The sequence below is a fragment of the Pseudonaja textilis genome, chromosome 2 (assembly GCF_049901715.1).
Source record: "Pseudonaja textilis isolate UNSWEBS1 chromosome 2, rPseTex1.2, whole genome shotgun sequence".
In the NCBI taxonomy this organism is placed as follows: domain Eukaryota; kingdom Metazoa; phylum Chordata; class Lepidosauria; order Squamata; family Elapidae; genus Pseudonaja; species Pseudonaja textilis.
The window spans coordinates 72,117,831-72,139,381 of NC_141991.1; the positions used below are offsets into that span (position 1 = coordinate 72,117,831).

At 40.6% G+C, this 21,551-nt stretch overlaps 1 protein-coding gene across 1 annotated transcript in view; it reads left to right on the top strand.

The window, feature by feature from the left end:
• The first annotated feature begins 475 nt into the window (after window positions 1-475).
• CCDC69 (coiled-coil domain containing 69) overlaps window positions 476-21,551 on the top strand; it is a 38,753-nt gene continuing 17,677 nt past the window's right edge. The window contains exons 1-3 of the mRNA XM_087924264.1: window positions 476-732; window positions 14,485-14,551; window positions 20,989-21,158. Coding sequence (XP_087780390.1) covers window positions 685-732; window positions 14,485-14,551; window positions 20,989-21,158 — 285 coding nt within the window. The 5' untranslated portion in view covers window positions 476-684. The remainder of the gene's footprint in view (window positions 733-14,484; window positions 14,552-20,988; window positions 21,159-21,551) is intronic.

Sequence of the window (21,551 nt, forward strand, 5' to 3'; positions counted from 1 at the left end):
AAAAGGAAACTTAAGGAGAATGGCATGAAGAAAGTGCAGAACAAATGAATAAAATAAAAAAGATACTGTAAAACCAATTGTTAGCATGCATAATTTTTTTTAAAAAAAATTCATTATATCATTAAGACAAAAATAAAGTCTCCTTCACGTTGAATTTCAGGAACTGCAGTGACAAATCGATGGGTTCTCTTGATTTTGGTTTTCCTGGGTTCTTTTTTCAATTTTCCAGTTTAATGTACAGCCCGGGGATTTCCAAATGATCTCCCATCCAAGCGCTAACTAAAGTTTGTGGGGAAATCAACCGAGGTGGTCTAGTTGCTAGTCTCAGACCAGGAAAGGTGACCACTATCTTGGGCAGCCGGACCTGACCGGGTGGGTATCTGTTTTGTGCGAAAACGAAAGGACGGGAGACGTTGTGTTTGTTCGTGATTTTTTTCGAAAGGAGCTTTTCTTCTGATACTTACGGCGCTCGACTGCCTAAGCATGAAGTTGAAACGGGCTGTTTTCAGGTTCCGTTTCACAGGGTCTTAGAGGAGGCAGCGAGCGAGATGGAGACCTCGCTGGCCGGCGGCGGCGGTGGTGGCGGCGGCGGCGGGGATTGCCGCTGCCGCCGGTGCCCTTGGTCTTAACCCCTTGACCCCCGCAAGGCTCCTTCCCTCCCAGCCACAGAATAAGCGAAGAGGAATGGGCTGCAAGGAGAGCAAACCGGGCTGCTGTGAAGCCAAAAGGAAGGTAAAACCAAAAATAAAAAGTAAAAGCGCACGGGTCAGAGGCGGGAAAAGTTACTAGGGGCTGCCGGGGGTGGGCTGGCACCCTGGTAGTTTCTCTTGACAGCCCTGGTAGAGGCTCCAGCCCCGGAGAAGAATTGGGACTTGTGGAATTCCTCCCCCCACCCCGCACCCCGATTTCTTGCAAACTCACACACACACACACACACACACACACACACACAGTCTTACACACACTCTTACACACACTTTCTAGTGCAGAGAACTCCAATCAGTTCGCGAATCGGAGGCTCCGGGAAGGGGGAAAGGAAGCCGTTATTTAGCAACAAAGCCCAGAAGTTTGCGACCGCAGCAGCGACAAGTGTGTGTGTGTGTGTGTGTGTGCGCGCGCGCGCGCGAACTAATTCAGAGGCTATTCAAGCTTTCTCTTCGCCGCCGCCGCCCCAAAAACCAGGCAGATACCCCGAAAGGTGGCAGACCGACGTCCCGCAGGAACGCTGGGGCGTCGAACCGGACCTTTTGCCCCTAGCAAACAAAGGGAGCCCTCCGAGGGAGGGAGGGGGAGGTAGCAACAGCCGAGGGCGAAGTCAACTTTGAGAAGAGGACGGTTGATCCGAGACACATTACAGTCCAAGGGATGGTTGCTTCTCGCTTGTGGGGCTCGGGGTGGGAATCCAGGGTGCAGCCCCCGTTACTCCCAAGGGAAATCTGTGGTCCCGCGTAGGGGTCCGTTGCTCGTGATCGCACATCCCCTCCCAGATAAACCTCCCACTAAGTCGCCTTTAAGTCAGTAAAGGATGGTAAGGGGAAGGGAAACAAACGGTTTAGAAGCACCTTGGCTAACATTCACACCAAGGGGCTCTTCTGTAAACCAGGATTTACAAATCACAGCAGCTGACTTCAGTGCTAAGCTAGAACCGGCAAACTTCACAGTGGGCTAAAAACGTAGGCTTCCTTGGCTTCGCCTTTTGCCGTTGTGATGAGTGAACCAGGATTTTAACGAGCGGGATAAGCAGCGTGGAGGTTTATGCCCCACTGAGAAACTTATCCGAGATTTTCCAAATAGACTGCTAACGTAATGCAAGGAGGCAGTGCACCCTATACTGAATCTAGTATCCAGAGGCAAGGGATTTAGTCTAATTTGCATTTGGTGGGTGTCTAGGAAAAGAAGCAATATCAGGATGTAATTTTCAACTGGAAAAATAAAAATAAAATCTATCTCAAATTGTATGAAAGGCAGTGCAAATTCCACTAACGTTCTCCTTTGTTTTAAACAAGAAAGTTTCTACTAGGTCATTATCTTGCATTTAAAATGATGCTTCCAACCACATATCCAGACAAATAGCAATGCCTGTAATTCCATCATGCTTATTTTGGGATCAGGATGTATTTGTTTAGTTTCAAGATGCTAGCAAGAGCAGCTTGGTGGAGTGGCAAGGTACTAACTTTTTATAGAAGTAGTTATTTTGAATTGAATTTTTATGAGGCAACAGGGCAACGTTGTATACAATCTATATAAAAAGTTTTGAATAAAGTTAGACTTAAAAAAGTCTGTGCAGCTTTTTCTTTTATTAATCAAATTCTTTAGCAAAATACAGCATTTATGGGACATACTACAGGGCTAGTTAAAATGAACTATACTGAGAATGACGCATTTTGAGCATTGAATGATCCATGCATGCTAAACTCAAGTGTGAACCATTTGTGTAGTAGTTAAGGCTTCAGTCTAGAAAATGGGAGGCGGTGAGTTCTAGTTCCGCCTAAGCCACAAAGCCAGTTTGATGACTTCAGACTAGTTCACGCTCTCTCAGCCCTAGGAAGGAGACAGTGGAAAACCTCTTCTGAAAACATTGCAGGACTTGTCCAGGCAGTCTCTAAAAATCAGACATAATTAAATGGGAGAAAAAAAATGTGATATACCATCTAACCTTCTGATTCTAAACAGCATGAGGCCAATGCAGAGGTGGTATTCAGCAGGTTCTGACCAGTTCTGGAGAACCAGTAGCAGAAATTTTGAGTAGTTCAGAGAACCAGCAAATACCACCTCTGACTGGCCCCACCACCATCTATTCTCTGCCTCCCGAGTCCCAGCTGACCACCTGAATCTTCTTTTGTTGCCCTGCACAGGAGAACGGAGCTGGAAAGCAGGTTAGTGGCATGGGGAAAGAATGGGATTTTGCAGTAACCTTCCCTTGCCATGCCCATCAAGCCATGACCACAGAACCGGTAGTAAAAAAATTTGAATCCCATCCCTGGACTCATGAAATAAAAAAAATGCATATAATCATGAAACCCTATTCATCAAACCAATAAATAGTTACCAAACATCCATCTTTCCTTTCCAGTAAATCCTTCACCCCTGGACTGATTCTTCGCTACTGGTAGTCCTCAACTTACAACAGCTCATTTAGTGACTGTTTGAAGTTACACTGAAAAAAAGTGACTTATGACTTTTTTCCACACAACCATTGTAGCATCCCCAGAGACACATGATCAAATTTCGGGTGCTTGGCAACTGGCAGGTATTTATGATGGTTGCAGTGCCCAGAGATCATGGGATCACCTTTTGCGACCTTCTGACAAGCAAAGCCGATGGAGAAGCCAGATTCACTTAACAACCGGGTTACTAAGTAAATCAACTGCAGTGATTGACTTAAACAGCAGTGGCAAGAAAGATAATAAAATGGGGCAAAACTCACTTAGCAAATGTTTCACTTAGCAACAGAAATATTAGGCTTCGTTGTGATCATAAGACAACCTGTACATCTTTCAAATGGGCCATTGGCTCTGACCCACTCACTACCCTTTAGTATAAATGTGTTCAGAAATAAGGACAGGAGAAAGAGGGAGGGAGGGAGGTTAAGTCAGGGGTGTCAAACTGGCGGCCTGCAGGTCAGATGCACCACGCACAGGCCATGCCCACCCCAGCTCCGTGAATGGGAAAAATGTTGCAAAACGTCACTTGACAGCAGTGTGATGCGGTGAGTTTGACTCCCATGAGTTAAGTCACCAGACTAAGAATCCAGAGATTGTGAGTTCTAGTCTTACCTTAGGCATAAAGCCAAATGGGTAACTATGGGCCAGTCACTCTCCCTCAGCTCTAGGAAAATAACAGTGGCAAATCACGTCTGAAATCTTGCCAAGAAAACGGCAGGAACTATTTCAGACCGTTGCCAGGAACCAACACTGACTCAACAGGCATAATAAAACAAACAAACAAAAGGCTGGTGAGACTTTCTGTTCTGTACCTTACTTGCACAGTGGAGATGAAAGAGTTTTGCAAGATGCAACTCTTTATTTCTAAAATGAAGTGCCACATTCCTGATCATCCAACCACACACATCAATCTATCATAATTATTGATAGGTGAAACTAAATGCTTTGCCCATGTGCAGAAATATGATTGAATGATCGATTGTTGGTTGATTCATACGGTGAACACACAATTCCTACTTGAGGCCGTGTTTCACCTGACTGAACTTGGGCCTTGTGAAAATGATGGTGCAAGCCTTTGCGAAAAGTCACTGTAGCAGTGAATATTAAAAAAAAAAAAATCATATTCTGCTCAGAAACCCCAATGTTTGCCTTTTTACCTGCTTTTCTCATTTCTCAGAGAAAAAAGAAATCTAAAAAGACAGGCCTGTTGTTCTCTGTGTTTGGAATCCATGCTTTGAATTACTAAGGGACATCTCTGAATGCTTTTTTCCATCTTTTCTTTGGCAATGTGCACCTGTAAAAAAAAAAATCTGCTTCTCAATAAATATGCTTAACTCAGTTGCATAATACATTAATCTTCTGCATGCAGTGAAAACAGTTCTGTACCAGCCCAGAAGAGCTCTGAGAGAAACTTACATCCAGATTACTCTTATGTTTTAAAACCATCATGTGAAAGGCAGAGGTCCAGAATTTGAGGATTCCCTTGAAAGAACAGGAACTGGAAAATACCATGAGTTCAGATTATTGATATTGATGGACTACACTTACTTCTACATATGACAAATAGAGTGAGAATTTCTCATAAATCCCTTACAAAATACGTCATACCTTATCAAGTATATCCTTTGCCCCCAAATTATTAAGATTGGAAACAAAATGTATTTTATGTTTTGGTCTGGTGAAAGGGAAAAACAGTGGTAAATAAGTGTTTGGGGATTTTGTCATTTAATCCTTAATACCGTTGCAAAGCCGAGGGTATCCTACAGCCCATAAAAATTAATGGATATATAGTCTATCCCTATTATATTCCATGTAAGATTACAATCAACCAATGGAACAGCTTGCCTTCAGAAATTGTGGGAGCTCCATCCCTGGAAGCTTTCAAAAGAGATTGGACTGCCATCTGTCAGAAATGGTGTAGGGTCTCCTATTTGGCAGGAGAGGGTTGGACTAGAACGTTTCCAACCTGGCACCACATTGGGAACCAACAACTACCATTGCATACCATTTAAGTTTAATGGTGCCCGAGTCTATAACTTTTATTATTCAACTATTTTAATGTATTTTGGATGAAGGACAGAGACGAAATCAATTATTCAAAAGTTTATATGAAGCTATTCACACAAATATATCTTTGTCGTGCTCAGTACATTTTATTTAGTGATAGCTATTTTCTATCATGCATTGTCTACTTTGTCCTTGTATATATGATCTTTATTATCAGTTAGACTTTTTTTAAAAAAATATCTTCTTTTAAAAGAGATTCAGGCAACATTTATGGAATTAACCATTTGTCCCCTTGCAACCAATTGCATCCACAGCAACTCACAATGTCAAAAGGATAGCATATATCCATTATATCACTGCACAAATAGTAAAATGATGTCCTGATGTCTGATAGAAGTCCATTAAATCATGTCCTTTGCATGAAGATATCACAATATACTTTGCCCCTCACCACAGTTGTCCAGTAAAGACGGCTTGTTCAAGTGGCAGACAGGGCACAGTTTTCCATCTCAATCATGGCACAACTAAATAAGCCAGGATTGTATTGTTTTATACAGCATCTTGAGTCATAATAATTTGTTTATTTGGGATTAGTGCATTGCATGAATCCACTAAGACCCAGGTTAGTAAATCATGACCTCTGAGGTAAACCAACTGTGTCAACTTGGCACATTTCAATAGTATGATCTGCTTCCAAAGTGTTTAGCAATGGCAGGTGAGCTGGGGATTTAGAGAGTGGTCAGGCTGAGCCAAAGTTTATAGTGTGAATCCACACAACTGTAGTTTACACAGCAAACCAAAGTTAGCCAAACTCATAAACATGAGCTAGAAACTTTTGAGATTATGGCCAGCTGGTAGTATCCAACACAGAATGTTGTTTCTTTGGTTTGCTTTGATTGTGTTGTGTGATTCCAACTATTGTAGTTTGTAAACCATGATTTATAGGGTAACATTATGATCAGACCAGACTACTGAAACAGAGAAGGTTTGAGTGTGTGAGCTAACTAGCTAGGAACCAGCTGTTTGGGTAGGGCTGTCATAATATTCCATGTAGCAGCTTCCCTGCCATTTCAAGGGTGTCGGCTCTGTCATCTATTTTTGTTTCTTAAAGGACAAGAAGATAAGGAAATGATTGTGTTGGTGCCACAGCCAAAAGCCCACGGGGATCTGTAGCGAGAGGAATGCTGGCTAAGCTGCCCAGAGGATTGTAGTGTTACATTATATCAGGGGTTGGAATTCAGCTGCCTGGCACAGGGGGAGACAACGTGTGTTTATAGTCTGATCCCTGATGGGAGAAGGGCTGAGGGATGGCTGGCCTCATTCCAGAACCAGATTAGATATCCTGCACTACTGGAGAACAATCCTGTAACAAGCTAGAGTTTTATGAAACATAAGCAGCCGAAGTCTGAGCAACAGGCAGAAATGAAAAGGACCAGAAAAGAAAAGACACTGGACAAAATGTGTGGGAACAAAACATTCCTGAAGGAATTTTTCCTGCATTCTTCGAATCCAGTTAACAAAGTTTCTTTATTGCATCTGAGATGATTTACTGGGTCTTAAGATTTAGAATAGTCTCAGTCTTTAGCTTGCTTCCAAATGTCTTGGACTACAAGCCCTATAATCGATACCAAGCATAAATGAGTTGCTGGACAAGTGTTGTTGAAGTTATAGTCTAACACAGTTGTGGGGGACACGAAATTAGAAAATGTTAATCTATGGTCCCCTATCAACTACAGAGGGAGAGGTTCTCTTCTCAGAGATGTGCTTATCTGGATTCCTGTTTGTTTATTCAATTTCTAGTTGTCCATCTCAAACCAATTGATTTTTGGATGGGGGAATAGCCAAGACCCAGGGGCAGAGAGGCTAGATGGGCTCAGTCTTCTGGGACTCTATGGTGGCTTTTCAAAGGCACTGCTGCACTAACAGCATGAAATTTGGCATTGATCTGAGTGATCTTACTAGGTTGTTAAGCATCTGTACCTCTTAACTGAATACATATTATTGTGATTTTAAATATACATTTAAATATGATTTGAAATAACCAAATAAAATGAAATAATGGCTTCCTATACTAGCCATCCCCTCAGCCTTGATTACAGGAAGTACTTGACTACACTTCAAAGATGTCTCCAATCAGGCTGTTTGGAAATCACAAGTTTTGTAGTTCTACAGCCTGGAATATATAGTATACAGATCAAATGCTGTATACTTAACAAAAACCACCCACAGCCACAATATAAATACATATTTTTTTAGAATATACATATTCTAATTCTTCTGTAAATCAAGCTTGCTAGAACAACCTTAGTCAATGCATTTCTGTTAGAATAGAAGACTATTGAATGATTGATTGTACTCTACAGTCCATTTTGTCCCCAGCATGGTGGCTTTTAATATCTGTTTGTTTGTTGTATCTAACTTTTATTATGTTTATAAATAACTAAAGGTGGTGAACATAACTAATATTCCTTCCTCCTTCTACAGTATTTTCCCCACAACAACAACAAACCAGGGAAGTAGGATGAAGGGAGAGAGAATGACTGGCCCATGGTCACCCACCTGACTTTCATGCCTAAAGCAGGACTAGAACTCACTGTCTTCTGATTTCTAGTCCAGTGCCTTAACCGCTCGACTAATCTGGCTTCAGAATGTAATCCATTACGACTCTCCCCAACTATGACAGCCACTATACTTGTTTGGAATGATGGGAATTGCAGTCTGGCACTTTTCTAATGCATAAAACCAGTAAAAGCTGCGCTGTGCCAAGAGATTTCTACACTGGAATTTTCCAGGGATAATACCTTATCGTTTAAGTGGTCTCCACACTTCAAGACCAATGGGAGCAACTGCATTCTCTTCTCTTCTCTCCCTCCCCCCCCCGCCCCTTTCAGTGACTAAATAGAAAAGTAACATTCCTCCCAATCATGTTCTGCCTCTGATTGCCAGTATTATACCATCTCCTGCAGTCTGGAATGAGAAAAACTGGATCCTGTCTTTCTTCTATGTGACATTATTTCAGGATATGAAGAGCGCTATCATATCCCCTTCTTGTTTGTGTTTTCTCGCATAGGAACACATGCAGTTCTTCAGAGGTTTCTAGCACACAGAATGTGGAATGGAATGAAGCCCATTCTGTTGTGGCTGAGTATTAGCTGATATGAATATATAAAAGATCAAGTGACCAAATACCTGTTTATGGCTTTAATTGCCAAGGGCTATTCTACAGATTAGAAATTTTAGATCTAATTCAAGTACCGCTTAAAAACAGCATGTGTGTGGCTGTAAACATAACAGGTGAATGAAATAATTTGATTTTTCTCAACTTTAGCTGTCTCCAGACACGATTCCTGAAAGTCTCAGCCAGCCAATGTGGGGGGTGGAAATGATGTGAATGATGGCTTCAGATACATCTGGAGGAAGGATGAGTGAGACTCGTGTTCAGAAATATTCAATCCGCAATGTATAGAGATATCTAAGAGATGGTTATGTTGTAGTTCTCTGCCAAGTGTGATCTCATGGTCAAGCTCAGATGTTTAGATTGGACCTACAGCTCCATCTTTTTGTAGTCTGTTAAATATTGTCGTGACACTTAGGTCATTTCCTTTCATGCATTCGGCCCATCTTTAAATTGGCAGAAAAGCACATAAAACATGAAAAAATGTCAGCCAGAATAGCTTTTGCACCATTATGGAAAGGAGCTCATATCCCCTTAGTTATACAAAAAATATTGGATTGAGCCAAAATGGACAAGCTCACATTAGAAATGAAAGACAAGGAGGATTCTGAATATTATTTAATATGGGACAAATGGTATGAGTGGTTACAATACAGATATAAAGATTAGGAAGAAGGATTACAGTAAATTAAGCAAGAGACCTTAATAGAGTATTAATGTAGGTATCTATATAATAATGTATATAGGATATATGTATTTGTCGATGCCAAAATGTTGTTACAAATATAAGTGAGATCTGTATTTTTGAAAACTGCAATAAAAACATGAAAAAAAAAATGAAAAATTGTCCAGGCCCCTTGGTTAAATTTGATTGTGCTTTAACCAGCCATAGGTCTAAGAAGTACTGCCATTGATTGCAGAAGGTTAAATAGAAGTTATGTGTTATGTAAAGCATAAAAGACACACAATTGGCTTAGCAAAGTTATTTGACATCTGTCAAATAACAATTGACTGCAAAATTTCCGTTAAGTGAGATTTTGTTAAGTGAGTTTTGCTCCATTTTACAACCTTTCTTGCCAGAGTTGTTAAGTGAATCACTGCAGCTGATAAGTTAGTAATTCGGTTGTTAAGTGAATCTGGCTTCCCTCATTGACTTTGTTTATCCGGAGGTCACAAAAGGGGATCACATTACCTTGGGAGGCTGGAACAATTATAAATATGAGCCAGTCGCCAAGCATCTGAAGTTTCATCACACGGTCATGGGGAGGCTGCAAAGGTCGTAACTGTGAAAAACAGTCATAAGTCACATTTGCTGTTGTGACTTTGAACTAGTCAGGACTACCTGTACTGAAATAATGTCATTTCATTGCCCCGCCCCAAGTTAGATTGTACCCTTTGATATCAGAATACATCAAACATAATGCAGGCAGTCCTTGACTTACACCCATTTGTTTTTGTGACCATTCAAGTTACAATGGCACTGCGGGTGGATGGGAAGTGATTTTATTATAGTTTTTCACACTTACGACCACTGCAGCATCCCCATGGTCACATGATCAAAATTTGGACACTTGGCAACTGGCATGTTCCTATGACGGTTGCAGTGTCCTGGGGTCATGTGATCCCCCTTTGTGACCTTCTGACAGGCAACATCAATGGGAAAGCCAGATCCACTTAACAACCGGGTTACTAAAACTTAACACCTGAAGTGATTCACTTTTGGCAGGAAAGGTCATACATAAAATGGGGCCAAAAAAGTCTCTCAGCAATGGACATTTTGGGCTTAATTACCATCCTAAGTTGAGGACTCTCTGTAAAATAAGTCTGTGTTTCAATTTGCCTTGTATCCTCCTGACTGCACAGTGGTGCGCAAAGAAAAAACCTGGTAGAGAAAGAGGCTTTAGGAATTGCCACTCTAAAAGTAAGGCAATTTTGTCAGGTACAGAATAAACAGTACCCAGCTTTGTCTGTGACCCCCCCTGCATCAGTGGTGGGATTCAAATTTTTTTACTACCGGTTATGTGGGTGTGGCGTGGCTTGGCTTAGTGGGCGTGGCAGGGGAAGGACACTGTAAAATCTCCATTCCCACCCCACCCCACTCCACTAACCTGCTTTCCAGCTCCGTTCTCCTGTGCAGGGCAACAAAAGAAGACTCAGCTGATCAGCTGGGACTCGGGAGGCAGAGAATAGATGGAGACGGGGGCCAGTCAGAGGTGGTATTTGCCGGTTCTCTGAACTATTCAAAATTTCTGCTACCCGTTCTCTAGAACTGGTCAGAACCTGCTGAATACCACCTGTGCCCCCCACCCTCCCATTATGTTTCAAATTAAGTCTTTCCTAAGTGGCAACTTCTTAAAAGTGTTTTATACAAATGTTCCTCCTTTCCTGGGCAACAAAAGCTGGTTGCAAAATGGATGCAGCGCCAAGTCTTAACACCAAAAAAAAATAAAAAAAATCAAGATCTTAAGTCCTTATAGACATCCTTATTTAAAACCAGGCTGAGATGGAAACTCTGACAGTAGCCAAGCTTAAGGAGATGGTAAAAAACGTGGATGCTGTAACAAAGCATTCCTGAACTGATGATATCACTGCTTGAACTGCAGCCTCTGCTGAATATGGGTGAGTGCCAGATATTTGGAGGAATTATTAGCATCTGTCTAGTAACCAGTGATAATTTATTGTCTTCTGGAAGGACAGTGCACTCACGCTGCACCCTGATTTTAACCTCCAGAGCTGGCTATAAAAAGCAGCAAATTATTGTTGAGTTACTAGCTCAGCTTCACCAGGTTGTGCAGATGTGTATTGTGATTGGACATCCAGCTCCTCCAGGAGAATTATGGGCATATGTGATGTGAAGCTTGGGCTAAGGGGAGGCGTCTGGCACAACTATTGGAAAGTGTGCGTTGCACCCCGGTTCAGTGGAGTGGGATGCCAAACTCTTATGCCTTGTTTGTCAGTTTCTTAAGCCTCCTTCATATTTTCCAGCTGCTCCTTCCCAGACACTCCTTAAGGGAGTTCAGGGGCCCCATGTTTCTCAGCTCAGCTCAGCTAAGGTAAAGGATGGAGCCAGCTGCAAGGATAGAAAGCAGAATGCAAAATAAAGTGAAGATGGAAGCTGAATATATTTCATAGTCCTCTAAAGAGAATGCGAGGGTGGGTGTTACAATCCATGTTTGTGTGTTTTCAGATCTGCAGGGATCTTTTTCATTTTTTTTAACACACTAGGTTTCACAATGAGACCCCAGACTAGGAAATACAATGATTCAAATTCATCATAGCCCATTTAATCACATCTGTTATTCAGAATGTTTCTGCGTCTATTCCAACTCTGTAATTGAGTTGGTAGACCAATATTTCTCAACCTCAGTGATTTTAAGACTGGCGGATTTCAACTCCCAGAATTCCCCAACCAGCAGAGTGGCTGAGGTTGAGAAATATTGCAATAAACCATGTGTCAATAAACAGGTAATCTTTGTCAAGTAGTCCTTATAAATCATGACAATCGTAAAAGGTTTATGACCTTTTTGCAACAACATTAAATGAATGCCATGGTCATAAAGTGGCCAATGTGGTTGTTAAGCAAATGCCACAGTAGTTGAACAAACAATGGCATGCTATGGGTGTGGTTTTGCCGAAAACTGGAAATAAATGCCCGTTTTCAGCAGAACCATTGTACAACATGGTCACATGGCCACGGAATGATCAAACGGTTGCTGACTTTGGTGACGTCGTCCTGAGAGGGCCCAAGTGTTGATAGTTTGAATCCAAACTGCAAGTAGACCCCACATAGGTCCACCATATGTTTGAACGGTTGCTGAGTGACCAGTTGTAAGTTGAGGACTACCTGTATCTTACTTGGTGTGCTGAGCTCATAACCTCACTGCTTACTATGTAGGCTGGTCTGAAAGGGAAATTATTTGTTTTTTCCTTGCAAATTTTTCCACAGAAATTTCTCAGAAATGTAACAAAAGTTTGTTTGATTGCAATTGCCATTAAAAGAGTCTGGCTTTGATTCTTAAATGATTTAGTGACAGTGGCCTTTTTTTTTTTTTTTCTTTCTTTCTTTCTTTCTTTCTTTCTTTCTTTCTTTCTTTCTTTCTTTCTTTCTCTCTCTCTCTCTCTCTCTCTCTCTCTGTCTGTCTCTGTCTCTCTCTCTCTCCCCCTCTGTCTCTCTCCCCCCTTCCACCCTCTCTCTTTCTCCTTCTTTCCTTCCTTCCTTCCTTCCTTCCTTCCTTCCTTCCTTCCTTCCTTCCTTCCTATTTTTTTCTATTTTTGTACAGTACTATTGCAATGTTTATTTCTTCATTTCTTCAATTTATATGGCCTCCCATCTCATTAAATGACTCTGGGCAGCAAGCAATCTTCAAATATCTTAACAATTCCAACCATAAATACAAAAATTAAAAAAAAAACAGCAGCTGAGGAAGATATCACAATCAACAGTCACTAGCACAGCCACAACACAGCATCCTTTACCCACTCAGGGGCTCCAGGCCCAGGTCCAGAATCAGATCAGGTCATCCCAATATCCAAAACAAGAAAGGTCCTCAAGGTGAAACATGCCTCTTGAGCCTTAGGCCTGAAAGCTGACTGGATGATTTAAGGTCAGTCACCTTCTCTCAGCCCAACTCACCTCACAGGATTGATGTTGTAGGAAAACAGGATGAGGAAAGAAGATGACATATGTTTTCCACCTTGAGTTACTTATAAAAATGGGATTCAAAATCTAATAAATAGATAAATAGATGGGGTCCCACTGAGACCACTACTTGCTCCATTCTGCACTAGTTGAAGCTTCTGAATGGTCTTCAGAGGCAGCTCCATGTAGAGCGCATTGCAGTAGTCTAGTATTATCACAAATCTCCTTCTGTGTGCCGTTCTCTTGGCCTCTGACAATACGTTAATAAAGTTGTGGGTTTTTCATAGCATCTGAGACATGATGAAGCATAGGCAATATGGAGAAAAACAACTCAGATATATGTACAAAGTGAACAGATACAGTTAAAGGCAGAATGAGATCTATTGTTGTAATCTGCTTCTACCTGATGCAGACACTACTTTTTGTTTCATGTGTGAATAGTCTGGTTTTTAAAAAACATTTTAAACACTATATTTGCATCTTGGAGAAACAATATAGATTTACCTTGATAGTATAACATAAAACGCATGGTTGAAATGATAGCTGATGAGTGAAAACTAAGGATATCCAATGCCATGTCACAGCTATGAGATGCTGTGTGATGCTTCAGTCTGTCACAATTAAAGGGAGCATTAATTTAACTCATGGCAAAGATGTACATAGCAGTAGACAATTTCTTACAGTCCTGATTCAGACCATGCTACATCTCAGCTATTTTCAGCCTAAGTATATAGTCAAAACTGATTGGCAGGATGTCTTCCCAAGCCTTACCAGGAGATGCCAGATACTGAATGTGGAATCTTTGACAAGCTGTTTACCAGTGAGTTAGAAGTCTTTAGGTTTGGTAATAAGAAACAGACGATAGATGCCTTCATCTTTAAGAAAGACTGAGCAAGTTAAGCCCAATTTATTTCACTTATGATAAATCTACAGGTGAACTTTGCTTGTGATCTATCTGTAGGGAAATTCCAAGGATATGCTGTTTCTTTATGGGGAAAGTCTGGCATTTCCTGCCAGGAAATGGGTTCTCTACCATGAACAATAGAATGTTTTATAAATAAACGGAATAAATTCTGCCTAGATTCCATGACCTTTGCCTCAAAAGCGGCAAAATGGAGCCGCTATTTTTCCAAAATGATGGGCTAGGTGTGTACCAATAATGTATTTGTACGTGGCGGACAAATCTTAACCTTTAGCAACAGTCCAGTGGACCAGTCCTTTCTGCCTCTAACACACACACATTATAACCTCTGGTAGCAGTGATACTAGCACAGAGGATATAATTGATTTCACAAGATGGTAAATAAGGAGGGTACTTAAATGAAACAGGAACTGATGGTCAATCTGAAGAACTATGAACTCTGCCACCATTGAATAATTTGCTGTTAGAACGATTCAGAGAATATCCCATGCCGCCAGCATCACCAAAATGATTTGATTATTTTCTCCTCTCCTCCTCCATACAGTAAGTTATTCTTCTCTTTGTGTCTTTTATACAGAAAGAAATAAAAACTCAGTATAACAGCGGACAAGTTTCCTGTGAATTGATTGCACTGAAGACTGAAGGTACGGACAGTTATGAATTAATTTGATGCTCTTCCATTTGAAAAATCACTGAAGGATACTTTTGTTTTTCTAGAACTAGTGGCTACACATAGAAAGTTCTTATTATTTTTGGAGATGAATTTGGGTGGAGTAATATGGAAGCCTACTGTTAATGGGTATAGCTGTTGAGCAAAGAACTTACTGTTCTTCCCCTCCTAACTCATTCAATTTGATGAAAGAAAAATTGTTCTCAAAGGAGAAGAGGATTTTGGTAAAATTGTTAAGGAGAATATGAGTGTCACATTGTTGTATTTATCCAGTTATAATGTAGCTAAAGATATGTATGGCAACTCGAAAACAAGCATAGGAATGGATGGACATTATGAGTTCATCCGATCTTCTCTCCAATGAACTGCTATTTCCGTGGCTTCCCACACTTCAATTAAATCTTAAGGAAAAGTATCAAAAGGGAAATTTCTGTGGGCTTTTTCAGTCGTGATAACAATAGCACTTCGACTTATATACTGCTTCACAGTGCTTTACAGCCCTCTCTAAGCAGTTTATGTAGTCAGCCTATTTCCCCCAACAATCTGGGTCCTCATTTTACCAACCTCGAAAGGATGGAAGGCTGAGTCAACCTTAAGCCCATCAGGATCCAACTCCTGACAGTGAACAATGAGTTAGCCTCAGTACTACATTCTAACCACTGCACCACCATGGGTTTTTTTTTTATATTATTTGAGTGCTAACAGGAGTTCTGCCTTCTAGTAATTATTGGAACACTCTTCCTTAGAGAAATTTGGAGATTGGATAAGAACATATGACCCAACAGGGCACTGGTTGTCCACCCAATTTCTCTGCCCGAAATGGAATGGAGAATTTTAAAATGTAATTAGTGCCTAATAGGTCAACAAGGCACTGTGCAGCTGTGTGGTTGGAAGAAAAATGTTACTGTGGTCCTATAAATTCTTACTTACTTTGAGTTCCTGATATACACTGTATATGTATATATTGCACAGGATATGATCAAGCATAGCTATTCATGCAACGTATGGAATAAACTGGGCTTTTTTAAACCAGCTTATTATGATCTCCAAATATCCAGGCCTTCAAGTATATTATTCCCTCAAATAACCTTCTTCCATGCTAAAAAGTAGAAGATTGGAGATGGCATTGAGCCTATATCTTGGCTTTTCCTCATGCTCCCTCTCATGAAAGCCTTATTGGAGCCTCAATTCAGTATGGAGGAGTTGCAGAATAAAAGTGGTGAAAAGAGACTATCAACTCTTCCTCCCTAAACATGTTTTGTCTTGAATGAACCTTCTTCACAAATAGGGGGTTGTGAGTGGTAGAACTGAAGCTATTATGCATAAATATTTAATGAGATACCAAGGATTCTCCTATCATCTCTCATCATGAGACTTGTCAATTCTCTTTTACTGTATATCAAGAAATATAGGCATACTGTCTTGTTTCGGAAGGGATTTAGGGAATACTACACAACCAACCAGTGCCCTGTTGGGTCATATGTTCTTATCCAAAAAGAGAAACAGAATGACCAAGAGCAGGCAAGCGCACACACACACACACACAAACCAGTGGGAGTGAGTACGACTTCATATTTCCTGCCAGCTTCCTTATTGAGTTCCCTTGTGGGAATCTGGGAGGGAGCATCAGAAATCTCCCTTCCTTTCCTTTCCGTTCCCTTGCTTTCCTGCCTGCTGGTAAGTGGCTGCTGTGGGATGGGGGAGGAAGCAAGAGATTGTGATACTGGCTGGAAAATCATCATGGAACTTTGAAAAATGAAGATCACGCTGTAGCAGCCACAACTTTCCCACATATCATTCCCTTGGGAGTCATGGGTCCTGGATTTTGGGTGCATTCTGTGAGTTAGCCCATTTGATGTACCTTGGGTCAAAAATTGTTGCTCTATGATGCACCTTACCCCCAGTTTAAAGGCCATTGTGATAGATTTAATGACTGGTTTGGTTGATACCTGATGGACATAAAGCATTCACTTCTAAGATATTTTATCAAATAAATTTTGTTCAAACCACATTTGCTCCACATATTGTAGGTAGCCCATTGCTCTGCACCCTTGTACCCTCATCCATTATGGAAAGATTCACAAAGCCATTGGTGGTTCTTGACACAGCATCTGGGAATTGCAATCATAATAAAACATCTCCCTCTGTGTCAGTAGGAGCCCGTAACAGTAAATAAAGGTAATTTGGGAGCCTTTGGTTGTTTGCTACATGTGAACAATGTGGTGTCCAGCATCATAAAAATATATTTGAGTAGAACCAAGTAATGCCATTAAGTAATATGCCCAACTTGGCAATCAGCTTCTCCTTGATGTTCCTGAATAGTCATGAACTCACATTTCTGCAAACAAGTAGTTATTTTTTAAAATATAGGTTTTTGAGACCTAGCAACATGTTAACCAGTGGTGGGATTCACATATTTTTACCACCGGTTTGGTGGGCACACTTTGCGCATGTGCACACGCTTTGAGTGCATGCGCATGCCAAACATACACTTTGTGCAGGCGCAGAGGTGTTCCAACTCACCTCCTGCAAGCCTGCACGATCCCAGTTGCTTCAGCAGCTGCTGTGCGGTACTCTTCTGTGCTGCGCAAAGCAGTTGCGCTTCAAATTCAGAGGATAAAGGTGAGTATGGAAGCTTGAGTGGGCAGGAGGGCCCAACAGCGGAGCGGTGGAGAGAAGCGGTTCGGTCTGCACTGCTCATCGCTGCTACCGGCTCTGCAGAACCAGGCTGAACTGGTAGAATACCACCACTGATGTTAACCCCAAACTTCCTAACTTAAGCTCTTCCAGTTGTTGAGAAAACCATAGATAACTATTTAGTCTTTATTTTGTGCATCAAGCTGTGCAATGGAGGCTTTGACTGTTTCCTTTCCCACTTTGCTCCAGTGTTGCTTTCATTGCACTTATAATTCACAGGTTCAAAGAAATTGAATTCTAACCTTAAATTCTGAACAAATATCTGGCATGGAATTGCCTGCCTTACAACGAGTGCTGTGTGAAAATTTTTGCATATAAATAGCTCTGCAAACTAGATACCCCAGGTTTGCAAAAGGCATTCGCAGAAGCTGAGAGATAGCTTGTATATTTTCGTGAACTTGATGGTGACCTAAGAAAGACTTTGTCCTAATATGGACACAGAAATGTGGATCTGGAGCTTGCAGATGGATTCCATCTATAGCAAGCTGAGTGTACATCTGATCTGTTGTGATCCAGAAAATGATGCATGCATAGGGGATTGACATATATTAACCCTCTTCTTACAGAGTGGGACATAGCCTAATACAGCCTCTGCTGTAGCATGCTATATATAACGTAACCATAAAGTACCAACAATGACTGGTGCACCTGTCTGAAGGTAACAAAGCATTCGTAACAGCAGCAGGGTATCCTTAAAAATACAGGTAGTCCTCAACTTACAACAGTTTATTTAGTGACTGTTCAAAGTTACAACAGCACTGAAAAAAGTGGCTTATGATCATTTTTCACACTTATGACTGTTGCAGCACAGTCATGTGACTTACATTTGGATGCTTGGCAATTGGTTCATATTTATGACGGCTGCAGTGTCCCAGGACCATGCGACCATCTTTTGCGACCTTCTGTCAAGCAAAGTAAATGGGGAAACCAGAGCCACTTAACAATGGTGTTTCTAATTTTACAACTGTAGTGATTCACTTAACAAATTTGACAAGAAAAGTCATAAAATGGGTTAAAACTCACTTAACACATTTCTCACTTAGCAACATAAATTTTGGGCTGTCGTAAGTTGGGGACTAACTGTGATCTCATGTGTATCCTAAATTTGATTTTGGCATGTTTTCGGTTTGAGAAAGTGATTTCATGAGAGTTCAAACGGGTAGGATATTAATCCAGGATTGTGTATGTGAGATCATGATAGCAACCTATTCTGATTTCTTGTCATAGATAGGTTTAATTATTGACTTTAATTCCATCACTTAAAGTAAGGGTAAAACTTCTCAATGTTCAAAAGCTTTGGCAGAGAGGCTGGGTAAAAATCCCCTAGATAATTCCAACCCAATCAATCATTGAGGGAAATAAGCAAACTTTGGGAGAATTAAGCTTCCAACATGGATTAAAAAATTGGGAGGGATTCAAAGAAATGCTCAGAGAATCATTGCAGAACATGTTGGTACAGTTAAATAATATTAGATTCTGGAGTGAGTTTTATGCCTCTCTTGCCTTATTTAGCTCCATGTACTAATCCTTGAGTGTTCCATCAAGTGTGCAGTACTCAGAGGCTATTGTAATCAACTTCATTGAGGTTTGTTTTTGTTCCCAAAGGTTTTTGCTCTAAAGTTATTATTGTAAAAACCTAACAGAGTTCTTACAGCTATCTTGGAGAGGAGTTGAGGAAAACACTGAACTCCATTACTCAATGTTGCACATCTACACACAGGGAACATCAGTCTGCATGCAATACACTGCCATTTAAAAAAAAAATACAAGCCAAGGCTTTAAGCATTCAGGATCACAAATCTACTTGGGAGGAGTGGTCTTCCCCCACCCATCCAGAGTAGATTTTTGTGGGTACATAAAAGAGTGTTTGGATAGGAGAAAACAGATTCTTCTGCATTCTGCTGACAAATGTATTCCCATCAGCTGAAGCATGTAATAGAATTATATTGAATATTTCTTTCTAGTGCTTGAGCTATCGTGTATATATCTACACGATGTTGTTGCTCTCATGGACTATGAATGTTTATAATTGCAATATAAACAGGTATTTTTCACTAGTTCATAGTGTTAGTAAATGAAAGTGCATGTGACTTAACACGTTATACTACACCAATTTTTTTGTCTAAATAAACAAATTTCTATGGCTTTCCCAACAAAAAAGCAATACCAAATTCCAGTTGTTTAAATGAACAAGAATTTTGCCCTTATTACAGCTCATCCAGGTTCCTTATCCAGTGGTGAATAATAAAAAGACTGCAGTGAACATATTTTGTTTTCATTTATAAATCTTAATTGGGTTCAACTGGGATTTTAAAGAATCTCCTTTCCAGGTTTTAGGTCAGAAGTGGTACTGTTCATAACAGAATTCTATATTGAAGGGCATCAGTTGGTTTGATCAAAGACCTATTGATACCCACAGCTCATTCTTTGCATATTCCCTCTGCATATTATTTAGGAAGTTTTAATCCCTGACAAAGATGCATGGGAATCCAAATTTATGTAACCCTCTTCCTATATTCTGTACTGCAAGTAACATTCATAAGCCCTCATTAAACTCATGACAGACCAAGATTCCTAGCTGTCACTGATTGCAAATGGTATGAGAGAGTAGTTTGTTTAAGCAAATCATGGTGTACAGAAATGAACATTTGTTACTTCCAGTTTATATCTGATGCTTATCACAGGCTCTTCTAGAGGGACCTTAGACATTGTGTGTATGTCAGGGCTCCAACAAATCCCCCTCATTCAAAGCAAAAGTCTCTAGCCGCATCTCAGAAAAAGAAAATTGGTTTATTAGAGGCTGCCATGTTGGCGTGTGGCTGTGTGCAGCCGATACTAAATCACATCATACATTTCCCACTTGACCCTGGTGTCTCCCCCCCACCCCCTACCCTGATATGACTTCTCCAATAGGACACATCAGTCTCCAAGAGTCATCCATCATGATCTCCAATAACTTTCTTATGCTCCAACAGCTTTGGGCTGCTGAGTTGATTATCTAGGCATTTCAAGAATGCCTTGTTTTCTCCCATTCCCTTTTTCTGGTAGCTAAAAAGATCAAAGGAGTATCTTTTTAGTTGACAGTGTGACTGAAAGAGCCGTCTTGCTAGCAATGTCAGATATCCCAGAAGCTTCTTCAGAAATTCCTGTTTTTCTGTACAGGTAGTCCTCGACATATACAACAGTGCATTTAATGACCATTCAAAGTTACAATGACACTGAAAGGAATGACGTATAACCGTTTTTTCACACGTATGACTATTGTGATGTCTCCATGGTCACATGATCAAAATTCAGACTGGCAACTGACATATCATTTATGACCGTTGCAGTGTCCGAAGGTCATGTGATTCCTTTTTGAGACTTTCTGACAAGCAAAATCTGTGAGGAAGCTAGATTCATTTAAACAACTGTTTTACTAACTTAACAACTGCAGTGACTCACTTAACAATTGTGGCAAGAAAGATTTTAAAATGGGACAAAGCTTACTTGATACATGTCTTATGTAGCAACAGGGGCTAAATTGTGATCAAATGGAGCACTACCTGTATTTATAGAGCATGTAGTATCTCTTCCCAGAAACACTTTTAGATAACTAATTGGGCTTTTATAACAATGTTGGAGAATAATAATAGCATAACAAGCAAGATAAGGAAAGGGAAAAGAAAGCCACTTCTATGTAATTCTTCTTTTTTTTCCTTCTCCTTGATCAAGCCAACACAGATTATTTGCACAATGAAGGAGAAAAAAGGAAGGCTGCACTGCTGGAGAAGCAGATGGAGGAGACCACTAGGCTCCAGCAACAACTACAGGAAGAGGAAGATTGTCTGAAGGAAGTTCACCATGCTGAGACTCACAGACTTAGCCAGGATATTCAACTCCAGGTTAGAGTTGCCCTAACTCGCCGATTCAATATTTATCTAATTAAGTGCTCACATATATTTCCTTTCAGTTTGGAATTTTGTTTCTTCTGTTTTCTGAAGTAATCAGATTCAGATAAGCCCCTAATACACTCCTCGGGGATGCCATACAAACTCAGGATTTATATGGCTCCCCTTTTTGTGTCACCTGAGTAGAGTACTTCTGTATTTGAAGATGAACAACCTTGTTATATTATTTCGGTTGGTTTAAATTCACGGTTTTTAAAGACCACATATTTGGACTCACTTGGGATCTTTAAAAAAAACTACGAATACAAATGTTAGCTTCTCCTCTGTATGCTGTAAATGTCACCAATTTCACAATTGCTTATTCCCTTTCCTGCTATTTCCCATTTT